This window comes from Argopecten irradians, chromosome 6, assembly GCF_041381155.1.
Source record: "Argopecten irradians isolate NY chromosome 6, Ai_NY, whole genome shotgun sequence".
Taxonomy (NCBI): domain Eukaryota; kingdom Metazoa; phylum Mollusca; class Bivalvia; order Pectinida; family Pectinidae; genus Argopecten; species Argopecten irradians.
The window spans coordinates 2,910,536-2,929,002 of record NC_091139.1 but is presented as its reverse complement, the minus strand read 5'-3'; the positions used below and the strand labels follow the sequence as shown (position 1 = coordinate 2,929,002).

General features: G+C 33.0%; 1 protein-coding gene across 1 annotated transcript in view; it reads right to left on the bottom strand.

Annotated features, from left to right (window-relative positions):
• Positions 1-328: 328 nt before the first annotated feature.
• Positions 329-18,467, bottom strand: part of LOC138324726 (coiled-coil domain-containing protein 78-like) — a 29,145-nt gene continuing 11,006 nt past the window's right edge. Inside the window, exons 7-22 of the mRNA XM_069269830.1 lie at positions 17,136-17,332; positions 16,530-16,704; positions 15,921-16,052; positions 15,035-15,166; positions 12,399-12,485; positions 11,783-11,962; positions 11,125-11,298; positions 10,356-10,406; positions 10,052-10,140; positions 9,615-9,693; positions 9,013-9,138; positions 6,617-6,813; positions 5,853-6,027; positions 5,387-5,418; positions 4,538-4,711; positions 329-3,402 (exon numbers count right to left, since the gene is read on the bottom strand). Coding sequence (XP_069125931.1) covers positions 3,282-3,402; positions 4,538-4,711; positions 5,387-5,418; positions 5,853-6,027; positions 6,617-6,813; positions 9,013-9,138; positions 9,615-9,693; positions 10,052-10,140; positions 10,356-10,406; positions 11,125-11,298; positions 11,783-11,962; positions 12,399-12,485; positions 15,035-15,166; positions 15,921-16,052; positions 16,530-16,704; positions 17,136-17,332 — 2,121 coding nt within the window. The 3' untranslated portion in view covers positions 329-3,281. The remainder of the gene's footprint in view (positions 3,403-4,537; positions 4,712-5,386; positions 5,419-5,852; positions 6,028-6,616; positions 6,814-9,012; positions 9,139-9,614; positions 9,694-10,051; positions 10,141-10,355; positions 10,407-11,124; positions 11,299-11,782; positions 11,963-12,398; positions 12,486-15,034; positions 15,167-15,920; positions 16,053-16,529; positions 16,705-17,135; positions 17,333-18,467) is intronic.

Sequence of the window (18,467 nt, the reverse complement as noted above, 5' to 3'; positions counted from 1 at the left end):
ACCACCTTATGACGATGTAAAGTGGCAGCCATGCACCGACGGACACATGGAACCATGTCATTGTAATACAAAGAATGCTTCAACAAGCAGCAGAAGATCATATGTAAGTTAAACATTTTCACAGTTTTTGATATTCGTATTTGTTACAATCAAGAAGAACAAATATTTCAATTGATTTTTAAAACATATAATCTTTCTTCTGCACATAATGTACTGTTTTAGTTCAGCCATAAAAAACAATTATACCGAGAAAGATATCCCATCCTACTCTCATTCATTTGCAAAGGGGGACTATCGCATGCTTTCAATAAAAATAGAAAATAAATCGCTGTTTTTGTTTTCGGTTTGTATTCTTGCAGGATAAAATATACATTATATCTACATTACATCTACATGTATATACAGTATAATTTATCACAAGTCTTGAACAGAAGTATCTTAAATACAACATGACGTTTACTATACTCATCAATTGCGTGTACAGGTGTGATTTTAAGCACTTTGTGAAACATTCTTCTACCATAGGTCTATGAAATAATACCAGGCCTTTTTAATGATTAATGCAACAAAATTAGGATAATGTAATACGTATGACATCCATGAAATAGTCAATAAAGATCACAGGTTAGCAACAGTTTTGGCAGAATTTAAGAACATATATGTTGTATATATTTATACTGACATAAAACAACACACTGATTTTAACATAGTAGAATATATATCAATTATCATAAATGCTATATATTGACCTATAATTCCACGTTACTTGTATACAAAGATAAATAATGTACGATATAGTACTATCACAGTTTTATTGAACATTTCCATTCCACTGAAAACAGATAAAGAAAAAAATAAGTAGAGTCTAAGAGTTAGTTTAAAAATTATGGCACATGCCTAACTTACATCTTCATTCTTACCATAAGATACTTAAATAATAAATTCAAACATATACAATTTATTACACTGTATACCGACAAAAATAAAAAAAGATTAATGTATATCAATATAGATGTAAAAGAAAGCTAAAGTCAGTAATATAATGTCAAACTAGAATATTCCTGTAAAGATACATGTATACTCTTTTGTATAAATTATTTATATTGTTGGCATCAAAATGAACTTTAAGAGAGAAAAAAAAGATTGTAATAACAATGGAAATGTCTGTTTCTAAATGAACTTCAGAGAGAGAAAAAAAGATTCTAATAACAATGGAAATGTCTGTTTCCATAATGGTTTCCATAATGAACTTCAAAGAAAAAAAAAAAGATTCTAATAAATATGGAAATGTCTGTTTCCATAATGGTTTCCATAATGAACTTCAGAGAAAAAAAAAGATTCTAATAATTATGGAAATGTCTGTTTCCTGGTCCCAAAAGAATTTAAGAAGAAAACACTATGAAAATATCCTATAGGTGAATGCATACATTTTTTGTACTTGTCATGCAGAGTTCGGTCGTGACATGCATTGTATGTAGGTATAACACACATGAGTGCTATTTAAAGCAGGCTTTTCAAAGCAATGTACCGTCAAACCCATCTTAGCGACCACCTCTGTATAAAGACCGCCTGCTTAATAAAACATTTCTAAGGTCCCGAATTCACAATCCAGCCAGTGTATAAGGACCAACTGGTTATAAAGACCAATTTCACTATGTCCCTCATTAAGTTTTTCCCTAAGGTGGTCTCTATAATCAGATTTTAGTGTATATTATATCGACTCATATCACAAGTTAAGGAAGACTGTCAATACACAAGATCATCTTCATACTGTATAGGTGACAGCATGATCAATGGTGATCCCTTATATAGTCAGATAAGTGGGATGTACCAGGTACAGTGTGTGAGATTGGATAAGGCACAGGAACACACCACAAGTTATATAAACACTCTTTTGAGGAAATTATGATTACAACAAACTTTTGGCAAGACAGATATCCTCATAATTCATAATTCAACACATTTATAAAAAGTTTTATATACAATCAAAGGATACCATCCATGGTACTCTAGGCAATATATAGTTAGCGTATATATCTCCTGGGTTATCAAGGATGAAGGACATTAGATTAGGTTATATACAATCAAGGACCATTATATTTAGTGTCAACCTGTAAGGCTACACACAAGATAGCACACTGTATATGTGTGTATATACTACGTATGTAAAAACGTACTGATTTTGACGGAATATCAAATTTTATGACCAAAATTGATTTTGATTAGAATACTGTAATGACAAATTAGCACATTTGTAGTATGTGCTGTACTAACGATATACAGAAAATACAACTAGCGTAATCATACTTAAGCATTAAATGTCTTGAGCAAAATGCGTTGAAATATGTGCGTGCAAAGTATATGAAGCGGAGGTAACTCCTTTTGTTCTATGTTCAATTAGTGTCCAGAACATTTGCTTCTCATGAAAGATTTTCAACATAATCAAAGTTAATTACAGTAAAATCTGACAAAATACCCTGTTAAGAATTCGCTTAAAATAGATTTCAACAATATTTCAAAAATGGAAAAGTAAAATAAACATTAATAATACATAAATAAATATAGTGTCCTAGCAAAATAAACAAACAAAAAACTGATAATGGTACCTACAGAGATAAACATCTATAATACATAAATAAATATACAGTGTCCTAGCAAAATAAAAAAAAACAACTAATAATGGTACCTGTAGACAAATAACCTCCTAACAGAAGAAAATAACACAAAGATCCAGAGGTCTTAATGATCACAATATTATGAACTAAATGAAAGTCGAAGACAACTTATCAGGAATGAACACGGCATATAAAGAGAGTCACTCTGAGACAACTGTTCTAAGCAGTGTAACAGTGTGTACATTGCAGTGATGTCTGTACTGTCTTTGTTTTCCACTGACTTAAGAAAGTTCAATGTTATCATGTAATTATTACCCTGTGAGTCTCTTCCTACTAAGAAGTTCTACCTAAGGAATAATTCTTTGCAGTATTGGTCATTCCTGTATCTGCTGCTGTAACAGTATACTCACTACATTAGAGACTTTAATTCATTCACCCCTGAAAACACATCTAGACTCCTCTATATCAAAAGATAGACCAGTCCATTATGAAATTTCAGGGTTGAATGATTTGAAATCTTCCTTGTTGTAAGGGATAACTAACTACAGTTTCACTACTTGTGCCTTGGATGCTGGGGTTCTCTATCACTGTAACCACTTTAGACATCCCGACTTAAGATATTCCTGGTCACTATATAACTATATAACTCCCAATAGGACCTTATTTCTACTTCCTCCGTGGACGTCGCGGACCTCGATCACTGTAACCTCCGGGAACCCCAGGAATTATCCCACCATCTTCATCATAACCGAGTTTTCTTCTTAACTTCACTATTTCTTGTTTGTACCTGTAATCATAAATTATGTCTGTGATTAGGTGATGCTACTGTTAGGAATATAAACAAAATTTGAGATGAGGTTGTGACACAAAACATGGAAATAGTAGTAGTTATTATGGGAAACTTTAGAAGTTATCATCCGCCATCACATCAAATGGTAAGCGTGAAGACTATCAATGGTTTAAATTGCTCATCATCAATGAAAAGGAAAGTCTATGACAACAAAAGTGACAAATTTCTCCCATACTTGACAGGGTTATTCAGCAGTTGCTAGGGAAAATATAACTCTGTCTTTTTCAGGAGTAAAGACAGCTCCCATGTTCTTGACAATGACGTCATCAATACATGCAGAGACTACTGTAAAGGACGTTATTATTTTTATTTTTTCCGAAGTGAACAGGAAAGTCTCGCCGATCGTGAAAGCTTTTTGGCTATCAAACCTCGGCAAGTCGTGCATTAACCATCCAAAATCTTTCACTCGGGTTGAGATATCCCTGTCCACCTGACAGACCCATGTAAGATTCTATTAGTCTTTCATCTAAAGCCCATGTCCCTAAATAAAGTGATGAGAAGTTAGATCGACACTTCATCTATAGCCTCGATTTCTTACAGCTAATAGAGAAAACTACGGTAAGCTATATTGACAAAGAAGATGTCAAAAGGATTATACAGCATTGCTCATAAAAATCTTCTCACGATATCTACGTTTAAAGATGCTCCACTGCTGACAAATGGTATTGTTTCGCTATCAAAAACAGGAGCAGATGATTTAGTATTTTTCTTCAGTTACAAGTTACTTGCTTTACACCATTACCACTATTGAAAAGTTTGAGCTTCTAATTTACTTCAAGTTAAAAGTATAGATATAATTAATTGCATCCCGAAAAAATTCCATGGCACTATATCCTATATGGAATTAAGTACTGATTGCTATGCACCAAAGCCAAAATAAATTATTTGATTGATTTTTTGTGTTAATTAGACATATATATACACGATTAAACACTTATTATTGTTCAAGTGATGAATATCATTTATGCTCTGTCGGCGGTGGAGTATCTTAAAACCATTATCTTCCTCTCTAAGTGCCAATCATTTCCAAACCCATGAAACTACTTTTATGTACAACATTTGTCTATCTCACCTGACGAGATGCCGTTCGATGTAGTCCTGACTTTCGTGTAGCTGCTCCTTGAGCGACGTGTTTTCACTCATCAGTCGAGCCCTCTCCTCCTCTAACTGCTGTTGTGTGTTGAGTGTATACTCACGCAGCTGCTTTCTCAGCATGGACCAAGACTCCGCTGGCATTTCACCCACTCTGTAACACAAAAAGACCATGTCTGTGTTTAGCCAGCTTAGTCAACCTATTTATTTATTGGTTAATCCTGATGGACTGGTCAGTATTAATTCAGAGATGTGTGCTGTACTTGTGCTATCAAAAGGTCACAAAATTTCCGGTTTGAAAATGGGTTTAAGTTTTTTCAATTAAGCATTGATGTCACTTTTTTTTAACATACGATTCCATAAATTTTCCAGTGGATTTTTTTTTCTAAATTAATACGCAACGTCAACATCTCCATTGTGACGCCATGGTAACATCGCATTTTCATGCCATTCTCAAATTAATTTCATTCTCTAATTAATTATTAGAATTCTTAAAAGTTTCGATGTGTAGGGATAACAATATTGTGACACAGTTCCAGTTAATAACTTATTATAATATAGATATTTATTGTTTTTGACTAAATTCTCACTTATTCTATTTATCAAAAACAAATATATGAAAGACAGGTTTCTGCAGTATAAAACTGATAATACCCAATTGAAATATTCTCATTTCCTTTATGTATTTCCATGTACAACTATGTAAGTCATGATGCTGGTGTGAATGTTGATTTAGGTATTACATGTCATAAAATAAACTAGAAACAAACACACACTGTAACAGACTGTAAGGAGATAAGGTAAGCAGTTTTATTTTGATTTAGCTTACCTTCCTGAGTCCATGCTAGTACTGCCTCCAAACTGAAACATAAATATTTAATTAATATTTCTGTACAATGATATTGGTTCTGATCAGCTCTCTATTTTACCCTCTTAACAAATAAACATTTTACAGTTTTAAAGAAATCATAAAAGAAATGTCCAGGCATCTTGAAAAATGGTAAAGAAGATTTTGAAGGAAAGGATTTGAATAATCAGTGCTTTATGATACTGCCATTTCTACCAAGGTGACATGTACCATACATGTCTATAAGTTTGACATAAGTTTGCTGGCAAAAGTTCTTTGACTAGATACACAGATTCCACATGCGTTATCCTAGACTGTACGACAGATATTTCATATCATATACTGCATGTCTAAAATAAAAATCTTCATCGTTTATTTTTAATCAAGGACATCATCTGTTAAACAAATACCATCCAGTTTTTGGTACAATGACGATGTATCAATTTACCTTAGTTTTTAGATTAGAAGCATTCTGTTTTGTTTTATTGAGCTCCGTTTTCAATCTCGCTATCTCCTTCAGGTTAGCAGATGACATCTCAACATCAGTCATATTAATCTCTTGCTCATCTGGTCCCATGTCCAAATCGTCTATTCCTCTCTCCTGACACATCAGCCGCAGGTTTCTGAAAGGAACCACACATTTTGAAATAGAAGAACAAAAGGCAGAGAATTCCTGTATTCTTCACCTGAGCTCAGGTAAGTTAAGGAGCCATCCTTAAAATATTTAATGCTTCTATGGAAATTTTAAGTTGAGAAACTGCATGAAAAGGAATTTTTTCTGGGCCCTGGATATTGAAGCAATTTATATCACAGTCAGCCTTTCGGCCCTTTCTAAGTTTGGGATACTATAACAACGTTGCTCCACATATTAATGCACTAAACTCAATACAAAAAGTTTTCAAAATTTATTTCTTTTGTATATAAGTTTCCATCAATAAAACTCAATAGACTCACCTTCCTCATCCTTGATACTCCAGGGGTTACCATTACATATATTAAATCCACCCCTGGACTATCTCATAGCAAAACTTGAAGCAACAGAACAGAACAGGTAATTTCTGTTCTGTTCTGTTCTGTTGCTTCAAGTTTTGCAATGAGAAAATCCAGGGGTGGATTTAATATCAGTAATAGTAACCCCTGGAACATCAGGGATGCCTCTCCCTAATCTTTCAGAAAGGAAGCAGCTAGCTTACTCCCCCTGTATAGACTTACCTGTAGTGTATTAGTAATTCCTCGTACTTGTGTACCAGATATTTCTGCCTTTCACGGTATTGCTGTGCAGCTTTACTCAGCTGTTCCTCACGCTCCTTGTGCGACCTTGTAATGTCCTTCATCATCTTGTCCATGTACTCCCTCATCTGTGTGGCTGACCGGCCATCCGGGATACCGCTGCCCTTATCTACATACTCCTGGTAATGTACAAACCAAGCGGAATCTAATCAGGTGGTGAAAGCTCTAGTTTGTGTTATATGTCATCTACATGAGGTCTATATATTGTACTTGGAAACTTTATTTGAGAAAACCTTTAACATACTAACCATTTTATTCTTATGGCACAGTCTCAGGTTACATGTACAGTAAATACAGAGCGGGTCAGGTTTAGTTGTTACACCTTGAACAGCGAGCGTTCAACTGATTGCATGTGTGTGTGGTTCACACGCTTCATATAAGGAACGGCAGGCACTTCGTATCCAAGCAGAGTTAAAAAAAAAATGGCAACTGCACTAAGTTAGAAACGTAAGGGGTTGTCTCTAAAATGAATTTTGGAAAAAAAAACTTTTTATTTTTTTGATAATCACAAATGCATACTTTTTAACATGCATTGTCAGCTTTAATGAAAAGAGGATTGGAGTCCCATCAAGGGAGATAACCCTAATACAATGACATACTATGAACCAATTTTCATTCACAACTATTAAATTTCATGATTTCCATTCAAAAAAAGTTCATGAAGACTAATATTTGTGAATTCAACAATTGAATGATAATTCCAATCAATATAGATGATGTACATACTAATACGTGGAGATAAACCTTTGCAAATTTACTTGGATCGCAAAATTCGAGAAAGTTTATCGCACGCGAATGAAAGTTGGTTCACAGTCATGTGTTATAAATCTACCTATCCTCCCTGTATATAGAATAAACATCTTAGTTACTTGATGTCCTGTAAAGTGGCTGATATAAATACTTACTGAGATATCCTCCACGTATTTGATGAGACGAGACCTGTAGTCCTCGCCGAGATCTTTCACCTTGTGTTGTAGACGATTGTTGAGGAGCTCTAGTTGTTCCTTGTCGCCCTTCAGTACTATCAAGGACTGATGGAGAAACCAAAATCCAATAATATTAGACGTTGATATTGAGAAACTTCTAATGGGCAGTTAGATACGACGTAATGATCAGAAGTGTCTCGTAGTGTTATACCTCAAACATTGTTGGAGTAGAGAAACCAGAGACTAGTAGACTTTCTATTAACACAATCTGTTCAGTTTATTCAAATTTGACACCCACATCTTGATGACCTTAATATCTAAAACATATTGTTTTTAAATTATTAAAACAAGTTGTCAACAAGTATACCAGTAGATTGCTAAAAACATTTTTAGCTTGACAAAATATAATTTTACCACACTCTTCACATATAAATCATAATTTATAACCAGGAAAAACATCCCTGAGCACATCAAAATTGCATAGCTTGATCAGCTTTTATGAAACATTTTCATATGAGTATAGAAAGAATGTAGATTTTCAATTATTTCATAAAGTATGTGACATATTACCGCATTCATTTCTGCCATTTTCTTCTGTCTATCTCTGGCCAAGTTTCTAGATTCATTCAGCTCCTTCTGCATGGAGGTTCTGTATACCAGAAAATCAAGGAAATCAGGAGAGGTCAACCAGAGGTCAGCAATAGGTCAGTACAAGGTCAAACAGAGGTCAACAAAAAGGTCCGAACAAGGTCAACCAGAAGTCAACAAAATATCAGCACAAATCAATATTAGCACTATAACAGAGGTCAACCAGAAGTCAACAAAAAATCAACCAGAGGTAAATTAACATGTGTGTGTGGTTCACACGCTTCATATAAGTTCGTATCCAAGCAGAGTTAAAAAAAAAATGGCAACTGCACTAAGTTAGAAACGTAAGGGGTTGTCTCTAAAATGAATTTTGGAAAAAAAAACTTTTTATTTTTTTTGATAATCACAAATGCATACTTTTTAACATGCATTGTCAGCTTTAATGAAAAGAGGATTGTAGTCCCATCAAGGGAGATAACCCTAATACAATGACATACTATGAACCAATTTTCATTCACAACTATTAAATTTCATGATTTCCAATTCAAAAAAAGTTCATGAAGACTAATATTTGTGAATTCAACAATTGAATGATAATTCCAATCAATATAGATGATGTACATACTAATAACGTGGAGATAAACTTTGCAAATTTACTTGGATCGCAAAATTCGAGAAAGTTTATCGCACGCGAATGAAAGTTGGTTCACAGTCATGTGTTATAAAATCTACCTATCCTCCTGTATATAGAATAAACATCTTAGTTACTTGATGTCCTGTAAAGTGGCTGATATAAATACTTACTGAGATATCCTCCACGTATTTGATGAGACGAGACCTGTAGTCCTCGCCGAGATCTTTCACCTTGTGTTGTAGACGATTGTTGAGGAGCTCTAGTTGTTCCTTGTCGCCCTTCAGTACTATCAAGGACTGATGGAGAAACCAAAAATCCAATAATATTAGACGTTGATATTGAGAAACTTCTAATGGGCAGTTAAGATACGACGTAATGATCAGAAGTGTCTCGTAGCCTTGTTATACCTCAAACATTGTTGGAGTAGAGAAACCAGAGACTAGTAGACTTTCTATTAACACAATCTGTTCAGTTTATTCAAATTTGACACCCACATCTTGATGACCTTAATATCTAAAACATATTGTTTTTAAATTATTAAAACAAGATGTCAACAAGTATACCAGTAGATTGCTAAAAACATTTTTAGCTTGACAAAATATAATTTTACCACACTCTTCACATATAAATCATAATTTATAACCAGTGAAAAAACATCCCTGAGCACATCAAAAATTGCATAGCTTGATCAGCTTAATATGAAACAATTTCATATGAGTAATAGAAAGAATGTAGATTTTCAATTATATTCATAAAGTATGTGACATATTACCGCATTCATTTCTGCCATTTTCTTCTGTCTATCTCTGGCCAAGTTTCTAGATTCATTCAGCTCCTTCTGCATGGAGGTTCTGTATACCAGAAAATCAAGGAAATCAGGAGAGAGGTCAACCAGAGGTCAGCAATAGGTCAGTACAAGGTCAAACAGAGGTCAACAAAAAGGTCCGAACAAGGTCAACCAGAAGTCAACAAAATATCAGCACAAATCAATATTAGCACTATAACAGAGGTCAACCAGAAGTCAACAAAAAATCAACCAGAGGTAAATCAATTTCAAACAGCGTCGTGTCCATTTCTGCACTGAAACTAATATTTATTTTCAGTCTAATACTATTTTCATTCATAAAAACATGCAGCAATGATAAAAAAATGAAGTTTACGTATCAGATTTAATTTCTACTGGCCTAACTACATGTATATTCTACTTACATTTTGGACTCAAACTTGCGATACTCCTCTCCATGGTCCTGCTTTAACCTCTCCAAGTCTCTGTCATACCGTTTCTTGTTATTGAACAACTAGAAAGAAGATTTCAAATTAAATCTGAATTTTATCATATACATATGTAATTGAAATAATTTACCAAACCAATAACACAACAATTGAGCAATGATGCAGAATTTGCTACAAATTCTTCAAGGTAGATAAACATGATCTAATCTACCAATAACAGTTGATTATTGTGAATAATTTATATTAATAGAACATTTCCCAAACATTTAACATAACTTACAGACTCTTCCACATTAGCACGGTCATTCTGTGTACCAAGTATTTCATCAGTCTGGAAAACAAATCAGAATCATTGGTATTAAATGCTGTCAGGGTTCTCAAACATTTCTGGCTGATTCTAAGCTTAAAATGAATCAAAAGAACCAACCAAAATTTTATACTTCCATAATTGTCAAAATACATTTTTAAAGACAAAATTTAAGTAAATGAATATTATAAAGCTTGTATTACAAATGGTTACTTCTGAAACATGAACTTCAAAAATATTCTTTTTCTGCTTCTTTTGATTTGCAAGAGTTGAAAAATAAGTTTAGTTTGAGGACTGAACATTTTAGTAACATTGAGTAGTCTGAAATATGAAGACCAGTTATAAGCAAAGATCAAAAGCTATAAACTGGTTTTCTTCATGAATGCTTTTCTTGAAGATGTGCTCTATTGCTTACACAGTATACTAGACCCTGAAATGTCAATGAACCCTGACTGACCTTGACCCTACAAGAGGAATTCCTGCTGAGATAAGGCCTTAATCTTGACTGATTATGATAATGACCTCGGAATCACCTAAATATTGCTGTAGAGTTCTAGACTGTGACCAAATATTACAATGACCTCTGACTCACCTTGACACTGCCAGAGGAGTTCTTGATGATAATGATCTTGACCTTGATTGATTGTGACTTTGACCTCTGACTTACCTTGACCCTGCGTGAGGAGTTCTTGATGACAAGGGCCTTGATTCTGAATGATTATTACCTTGACTTCTGACTTACCTTGATCCTGCCGGAGGAGTTCTTGATGACGAGGGCCTTGACCCTGCTGATCTCAGCATCTGGATCACCGACACTGCTGTCGCCTGCAGACAGGACTAACAACCTCTTCATCAGAGCTGCCTTAGCATTGACCAAGTTCAGGACCTCTATACTTAGTTCTTCATTCTTCTTTGTCTGTCATAGAAAGAATATATAAAACTTTAAGATGCATAAATAATTTAGAGCCCTCTCACAGGAGGAGATTCATTCAACACACAACCATATACATAATTCTATACTTTTAGATTTCTTAAATTTGCATTCAATATAATTCAAATCTATATAATGAAATACAGTAAACCAATTTTCTTTCGCGGCTATCACGATTTCCATTTCAAAACAAGTTCATGAAGATTAATATACGAGGATTTAACAATTGAATGGTATAATTCCTATTAATATAGATGATGTATATATTAATTTGCAGAAACAAACTTTCGCGAAGTAACTTGTATGGCGAAATTTGTGAAAGTAATTAATAACACATGAATAAAGGTTGGTTTTCAGTAGAGAAAATTTGTAGAAACCATTTATATCTTTTTGATATATTCATCAATTAAGATGATAGAAAATTGACAAAAATTAACTTTTGACCAATTTAAAAAAAAAATTTTTTTACCTCTTTCTCATGTTCTCTGACGAGTGCTAAGTAGTTTGTCTTTAACACGACGTATTCGTCTGCCAAGTCCTTCCTGTCTTTCTCCATCTCCACCACTCTGTCTTTCGCATGTCGGGCTCCTCTCACTGATCGATCTCTCTCATTCTCTGCTTCAATTACTGCTTTCTCCAGCAATAGGATCTGGTATAAAAGAATGAAGCCAGTTAAACTACTGCAATGATATCATCTGTTAGGTAATAATTAGCTTATACTGAGCAATATACTATTGGAATATAATACCTATATAAATCTATTCACATTTTCCTTGCCAGGTCAATCTCATTCAGCAGCTTATGATGTTAATACCTGTAGTCAGTTTCTATATCTACTCAATATGTCAATAAAATTAGTCAGCATTTTTTTATATATGTAAATTATAAACATCCTAGGGAAAAATTCTTAAATATACATGTGAAAACCAATCTTTTTCATTGATTTATTTTGGGGATTCTAAATACCTTATTTAGCAAAATACACTTGCATATTTCTTTATAAAGTATGCTAAATTTGATCTTAATCTAGAAACTTGTTTTCTGTTAATAAAAATTGTCTAATCTATACTAGGATTGTGTGTAACCTTGTTATTGAGTTCAAACTTTGTAGCCTCTGATTCCTCCCTGAGTTTGTTGTTTTCTATCTGCATTTCAACCAGTGATTGGGAAACCTGTGGGGAAAATATTGTCTTCATCAACATATAACCAATAATATTTCAAAATTTCTTACGGTTTATATCCAAAGAAATCTGAACTCTGTCTTACTGATATGTTAGGAGACTGCCACTCTCTTAACACATTACTGTGGGGGTACATCTAGCTAAACATTTTCATTGTAAACTATGATCACGGATGTTAATACATTAGTACTGTGAAAAATTGTAAATGTATTTAATAAACACTTAGTGACCTCCTTTGACCTTTATCTCCTGACCCCTGACCTCTTACCTTGAGCTTCTCCTCCTCTGTCAGAAGTAGTTGTTGAGAAAGATCTGTCTTAGTGGTGGCCATGTTACCAAACTTGTCTTGGACAGAGTCATAGCGGTTCCGAAGCCTTTCATTCTCATCCTTCAATCTTAGCTGATGTCAAAATAAAAAGATTTTTATGGTATTGCGTGTTCCTTTATATCGTATTTAAAAAGTTAAAACTAGATGTGTCCATATGACCAAAAATCCCCAGCTGTCTTAAAATGTCAAAATGGGACTTGACAAGACATAGCAGAATGATTGGTCCCCGTGATTGACATCTCAAATTATTGTTGATTATATATATAATTTTATTATGATACTATACATTGTCTGTCTGTAGTTTTACTTATATATATAATCTTATTATATACTGTACATTGTCTGTCTGTAGTTTTACTTATATATAATCTTTATACTGTACATTGTCTGTCTATAGTTTTACTTATATATAATCTTTATACTGTACATTGTCTGTCTATAGTTTTACTTATATATAATCTTTATACTGTACATTGTCTGTCTATAGTTTTACTTATATATAATCTTTATACTGTACATTGTCTGTCTGTAGTTTTACTTATATATATAATCTTTATACTGTACATTGTCTGTCTGTTCTATAGTTTTACTTATATTTATAATAATCTTTATACTGTACATTGTCTGTCTATAGTTTTACTTATATATAATCTTTATACGTAATTGTCTGTCTATAGTTTTACTTATATATAATCTTTATACTGTACATTGTCTGTCTGTAGTTTTACTTATATATAATCTTTATACTGTACATTGTCTGTCTGTAGTTTTACTTATATATAATCTTTATACTGTACATTGTCTGTCTGTAGTTTTACTTATATATAATCTTTATACTGTACATTGTCTGTCTGTAGTTTTACTTATATATAATCTTTATACTGTACATTGTCTGTCTATAGTTTTACTTATATATAATCTTTATACTGTACATTGTCTGTCTATAGTTTTACTTATATATAATCTTTATACCGTACATTGTCTGTCTATAGTTTTACTTATATATAATCTTTATACCGTACATTGTCTGTCTGTAGTTTTACTATATATATATAATCTTTATACTGTACATTGTCTGTCTGTAGTTTTACTTATATATAATCTTTATACCGTACATTGTCTGTCTATAGTTTTACTTATATATAATCTTTATACTGTACATTGTCTGTCTATAGTTTTACTTATATATAATCTTTATACTGTACATTGTCTGTCTTAGTTTTACTTATATATAATCTTTATACTGTACATTGTCTGTCTATAGTTTTACTTATATATAATCTTTATACTGTGCATTGTCTGTCTATAGTTTTACTTATATATAATCTTTATACTGTACATTGTCTGTCTATAGTTTTACTTATATATAATCTTTATACTGTACATTGTCTGTCTATAGTTTTACTTATATATAATCTTTATACTGTACATTGTCTGTCTATAGTTTTACTTATATATAATCTTTATACTGTACATTGTCTGTCTGTAGTTTTACTTATATATAATCTTTATACTGTACATTGTCTGTCTATAGTTTTACTTATATATAATCTCTTTATACTGTACATTGTCTGTCTATAGTTTTACTTATATATAATCTTTATACTGTACATTGTCTGTCTATAGTTTTACTTATATATAATCTTTATACTGTACATTGTCTGTCTATAGTTTTACTTATATATAATCTTTATACTGTACATTGTCTGTCTATAGTTTTACTTATATATAATCTTTATACTGTACATTGTCTGTCTATAGTTTTACTTATATATAATTTTATACGTACATTGTCTGTCTATAGTTTTACTTATATATAATCATTATACCGTACATATATATATTATGTCTGTCTATAGTTTTTACTTATATATAATCTTTATATATCTGTACATTGTCTGTCTATAGTTTTTACTTATATATAATCTTTATACCGTACATTGTGTCTGTTCTTCATCATCAACATATAACCAATAATATTTCAAAATTTCTTACGGTTTATATCCAAAGAAATCTGAACTCTGTCTTACTGATATGTTAGGAGACTGCCACTCTCTTAACACATTACTGTGGGGTACATCCAGCTAAACATTTTCATTGTAAACTATGATCACGGATGTTAATACAGTAGTACTGTGAAAAATTGTAAATGTATTTAATAAACACTTAGTGACCTCCTTTGACCTTTATCTCCTGACCCCTGACCTCTTACCTTGAGCTTCTCCTCCTCTGTCAGAAGTAGTTGTTGAGAAAGATCTGTCTTAGTGGTGGCCATGTTACCAAACTTGTCTTGGACAGAGTCATAGCGGTTCCGAAGCCTTTCATTCTCATCCTTCAATCTTAGCTGATGTCAAAATAAAAAGATTTTTATGGTATTGCGTGTTCCTTTATATCGTATTTAAAAAGTTAAAACTAGATGTGTCCATATGACCAAAAATCCCCAGCTGTCTTAAAGTGTCAAAATGGGACTTGACAAGACATAGCAGAATGATTGGTCCCCGTGATTGACATCTCAAATTATTGTTGATTATATATATAATTTTATTATGATACTATACATTGTCTGTCTATAGTTTTACTTATATATAATCTTTATACTGTTCATTGTCTGTCTATAGTTTTACTTATATATAATCTGTATACTGTTCATTGTCTGTCTATAGTTTTACTTATATATAATCTGTATACTGTACATTGTCTGTCTATAGTTTTACTTATATATAATCTGTATACTGTACATTGTCTGTCTATAGTTTTACTTATATATAATCTTTATACTGTACATTGTCTGTCTGTAGTTTTACTTATATATAATCTTTATACTGTACATTGTCTGTCTGTAGTTTTACTTATATATAATCTTTATACTGTACATTGTCTGTCTATAGTTTTACTTATATATAATCTTTATACTGTACATTGTCTGTCTATAGTTTTACTTATATATAATCTTTATAATGTACATTGTCTGTCTATAGTTTTATTTATATATAATCTTTATACTGTACATTGTCTGTCTGTAGTTTTACTTATATATAATCTTTATACTGTACATTGTCTGTCTGTAGTTTTACTTATATATAATCATTATACCGTACATTGTCTGTCTGTAGTTGTCGGATAGTCTCCTGGATGTCGTTGAGGTTGGTTATCTTTGACATTGGTGACGGGCCCACACCCCCCTGGTGTTGGAGGTCAAGGATACGAGCTCGGTATTGGGTGATCAAATTCTGAAAATCGTTAAAAAAATAGAGCATGAGATCATCAAGAGAAAGTTTTGATAGACTTTAAATAATTGAATTTGCTTGTTGATCTGAAATCTTTAAACAATATTGTGAAGTATATGTATATCAGTCTTACCACCACTTCATTACTGTACAGATATAACGTATGTGATCATGCTTTTAACCCGTGAAAATGTTTCTACGAACAAAAAATCAGTTACACAGTAATCTCTAAATACATATAACCCTTGCGGGTAGGTATCCATTGTGACATCATTTTGTGGGTGCAATTCACGTTTTCTAAGAAAAGTATGAAGTTATGCTCGCAACACATGACGTCACAATGAATACCTACCCACAAGGGCAGATAACTCTGTATTATGCAAATATAGAATTCATGAATTGAAAAATAACAATAGTGAGATACATTTCAAGGTATTCTCAGAAAACTATAGGAGCAAACATTCAAAAATTTTGATATACCTGGGCAAAGCTATCATTTATGACAGGAAAATTTTTCACTTGAGACACACGGGTACAGAATGTCAAAATGGACGAGAGATTTCTTTGATCTGTGTGTGGCTTCAGACATAAAATGGCTCTGGTTTTAAAATTCCCCCCAAGTTCCTCTCTCAGCAGCTGTGTTAGCTTTGAATCACTACAAAAAGAAAGAAATATAAATGTACATGAGGAAACAAGAAGGATAGCACATTCATACAATGGTTCTGAAATAGATAACGTGAAGACCACTTCTATTATATCGCAAAGTGATTTCGGGCATTCTCTGCAAGTGGCTTAAACTTGGGTTGCTGACCATGTCTGAGGTGGTGAACTTTAATTTGATTGTTTTAACTTTATATTAACTGCCAGGGTAATTTAAAGACATGCCAAGTTTTTTGAGGTGGGGGAAAGTCCTGGGGAGTACCTGGAGAAAAACTACAGACCTACGTTCAGAATCTGGAAACTGCCCCACTTGGGATTTGACCCAGACGTGGAGTGTTTGTGGTGATATGACCGGACATCTTGGTCATCACGGCCCAATGTGAGTGAGCAGTCATATTTGTATTTGAAAAACCTCGGAAGTCTTACCTGTAGTTAATAACCCTGTCTGGGTAAGGGTTGTGGGCAAGTGATGTAAGAGTGCCGTTGAGGGCAATTAGGGCCTTGCTCAGACTAGCGCCTTCCCGCTGACGAAGGTCAGTAGGGTCATCTGTTAACTTCTCCAATCCTGGTAACTCCACAATAGTGAACCGTGACTTATTGGGCTGGGGGTTGTCACCAACGGTCTGAAAGCATAGACGTGCTGGAGGTTCAGAAGATTAAAGACATCATTTGTAACATCCAACTTATCTTAGACACAAGCGTATTCTTAAATATTCTTATAAATTCTTCAATACTTTTCTTCATACATGTATATGATATAATCTTACCTGTTTAACTACAAAGGTCAGAAATCTTTCTCCGTTTCAAGTGGGAAAAGGAAAAAAAATGGACCTGGAGTATCAGGATATATGGGTAACACTGTCCTACCCATCCCTTAATCTTTCAACCCCCTCCCCATCTCAAGAAGGGACATGAAATAAAATCAGGTATCCATTTTTTGTCTAGAACAGCTTTTCAGGCATCAAACAGTGTTATTATAATGGATCAGTTTCTTTATATGTACTTTTAGTGAATGACTTTCAATATCCAAACCAAACATTTGTGTTATATATGTATGGTATATGTGACATTCCTAATTGGGGGAGTTGCAAAATCAGCGTGACAAAAGAAAGCTGACTTCTGAATGTCAGAGGATTATCCCTCATCACATCAATTAAATATGATACTTTAGTAATTTTACAGAAAAAGCATGCCAAGCTGAACAAAACACAAAATTTAAAGCAATTCAAATAAAATCATGTGATATATGATATACAATCAATGCACCACATCAAATCATTATAATCAGATTCACAACAGTTTAGAGCACATCTTAGTTTATATTGATTTCAAAATATCATCAGCATAAGCTTAATGACACTTCAGATTAATTCTATATGAATGTGTCAAAAAAACACCCACAAAAGAAAATAAGAACCCCTTAGGGAGTAGAACTATAAGACAATGCCTGCCGTCTAATCCCTTTGACATTTGTCAGTAAAATTGTTTGAAATATAGGGGTTTCAAGATCCCAAAACGACATAGGTAATTTAACGTTGATTAGTCCTACCTTTCAGTGATTATGACGTCACAATCATATCAAATGATGACATCATAATTACTGGATAGCGACACTAATCAATAGTACATTGTACTTTACCCATGTCATTTTGAAATCTTGAAACCCCCGTATTAAAAGTGTCCCTTGATCCATGCTACTTGAATATTACTTTGTTATCTCCCCTGCAAGGAGGATTGCTATGTCATGGTTAGTGAAAA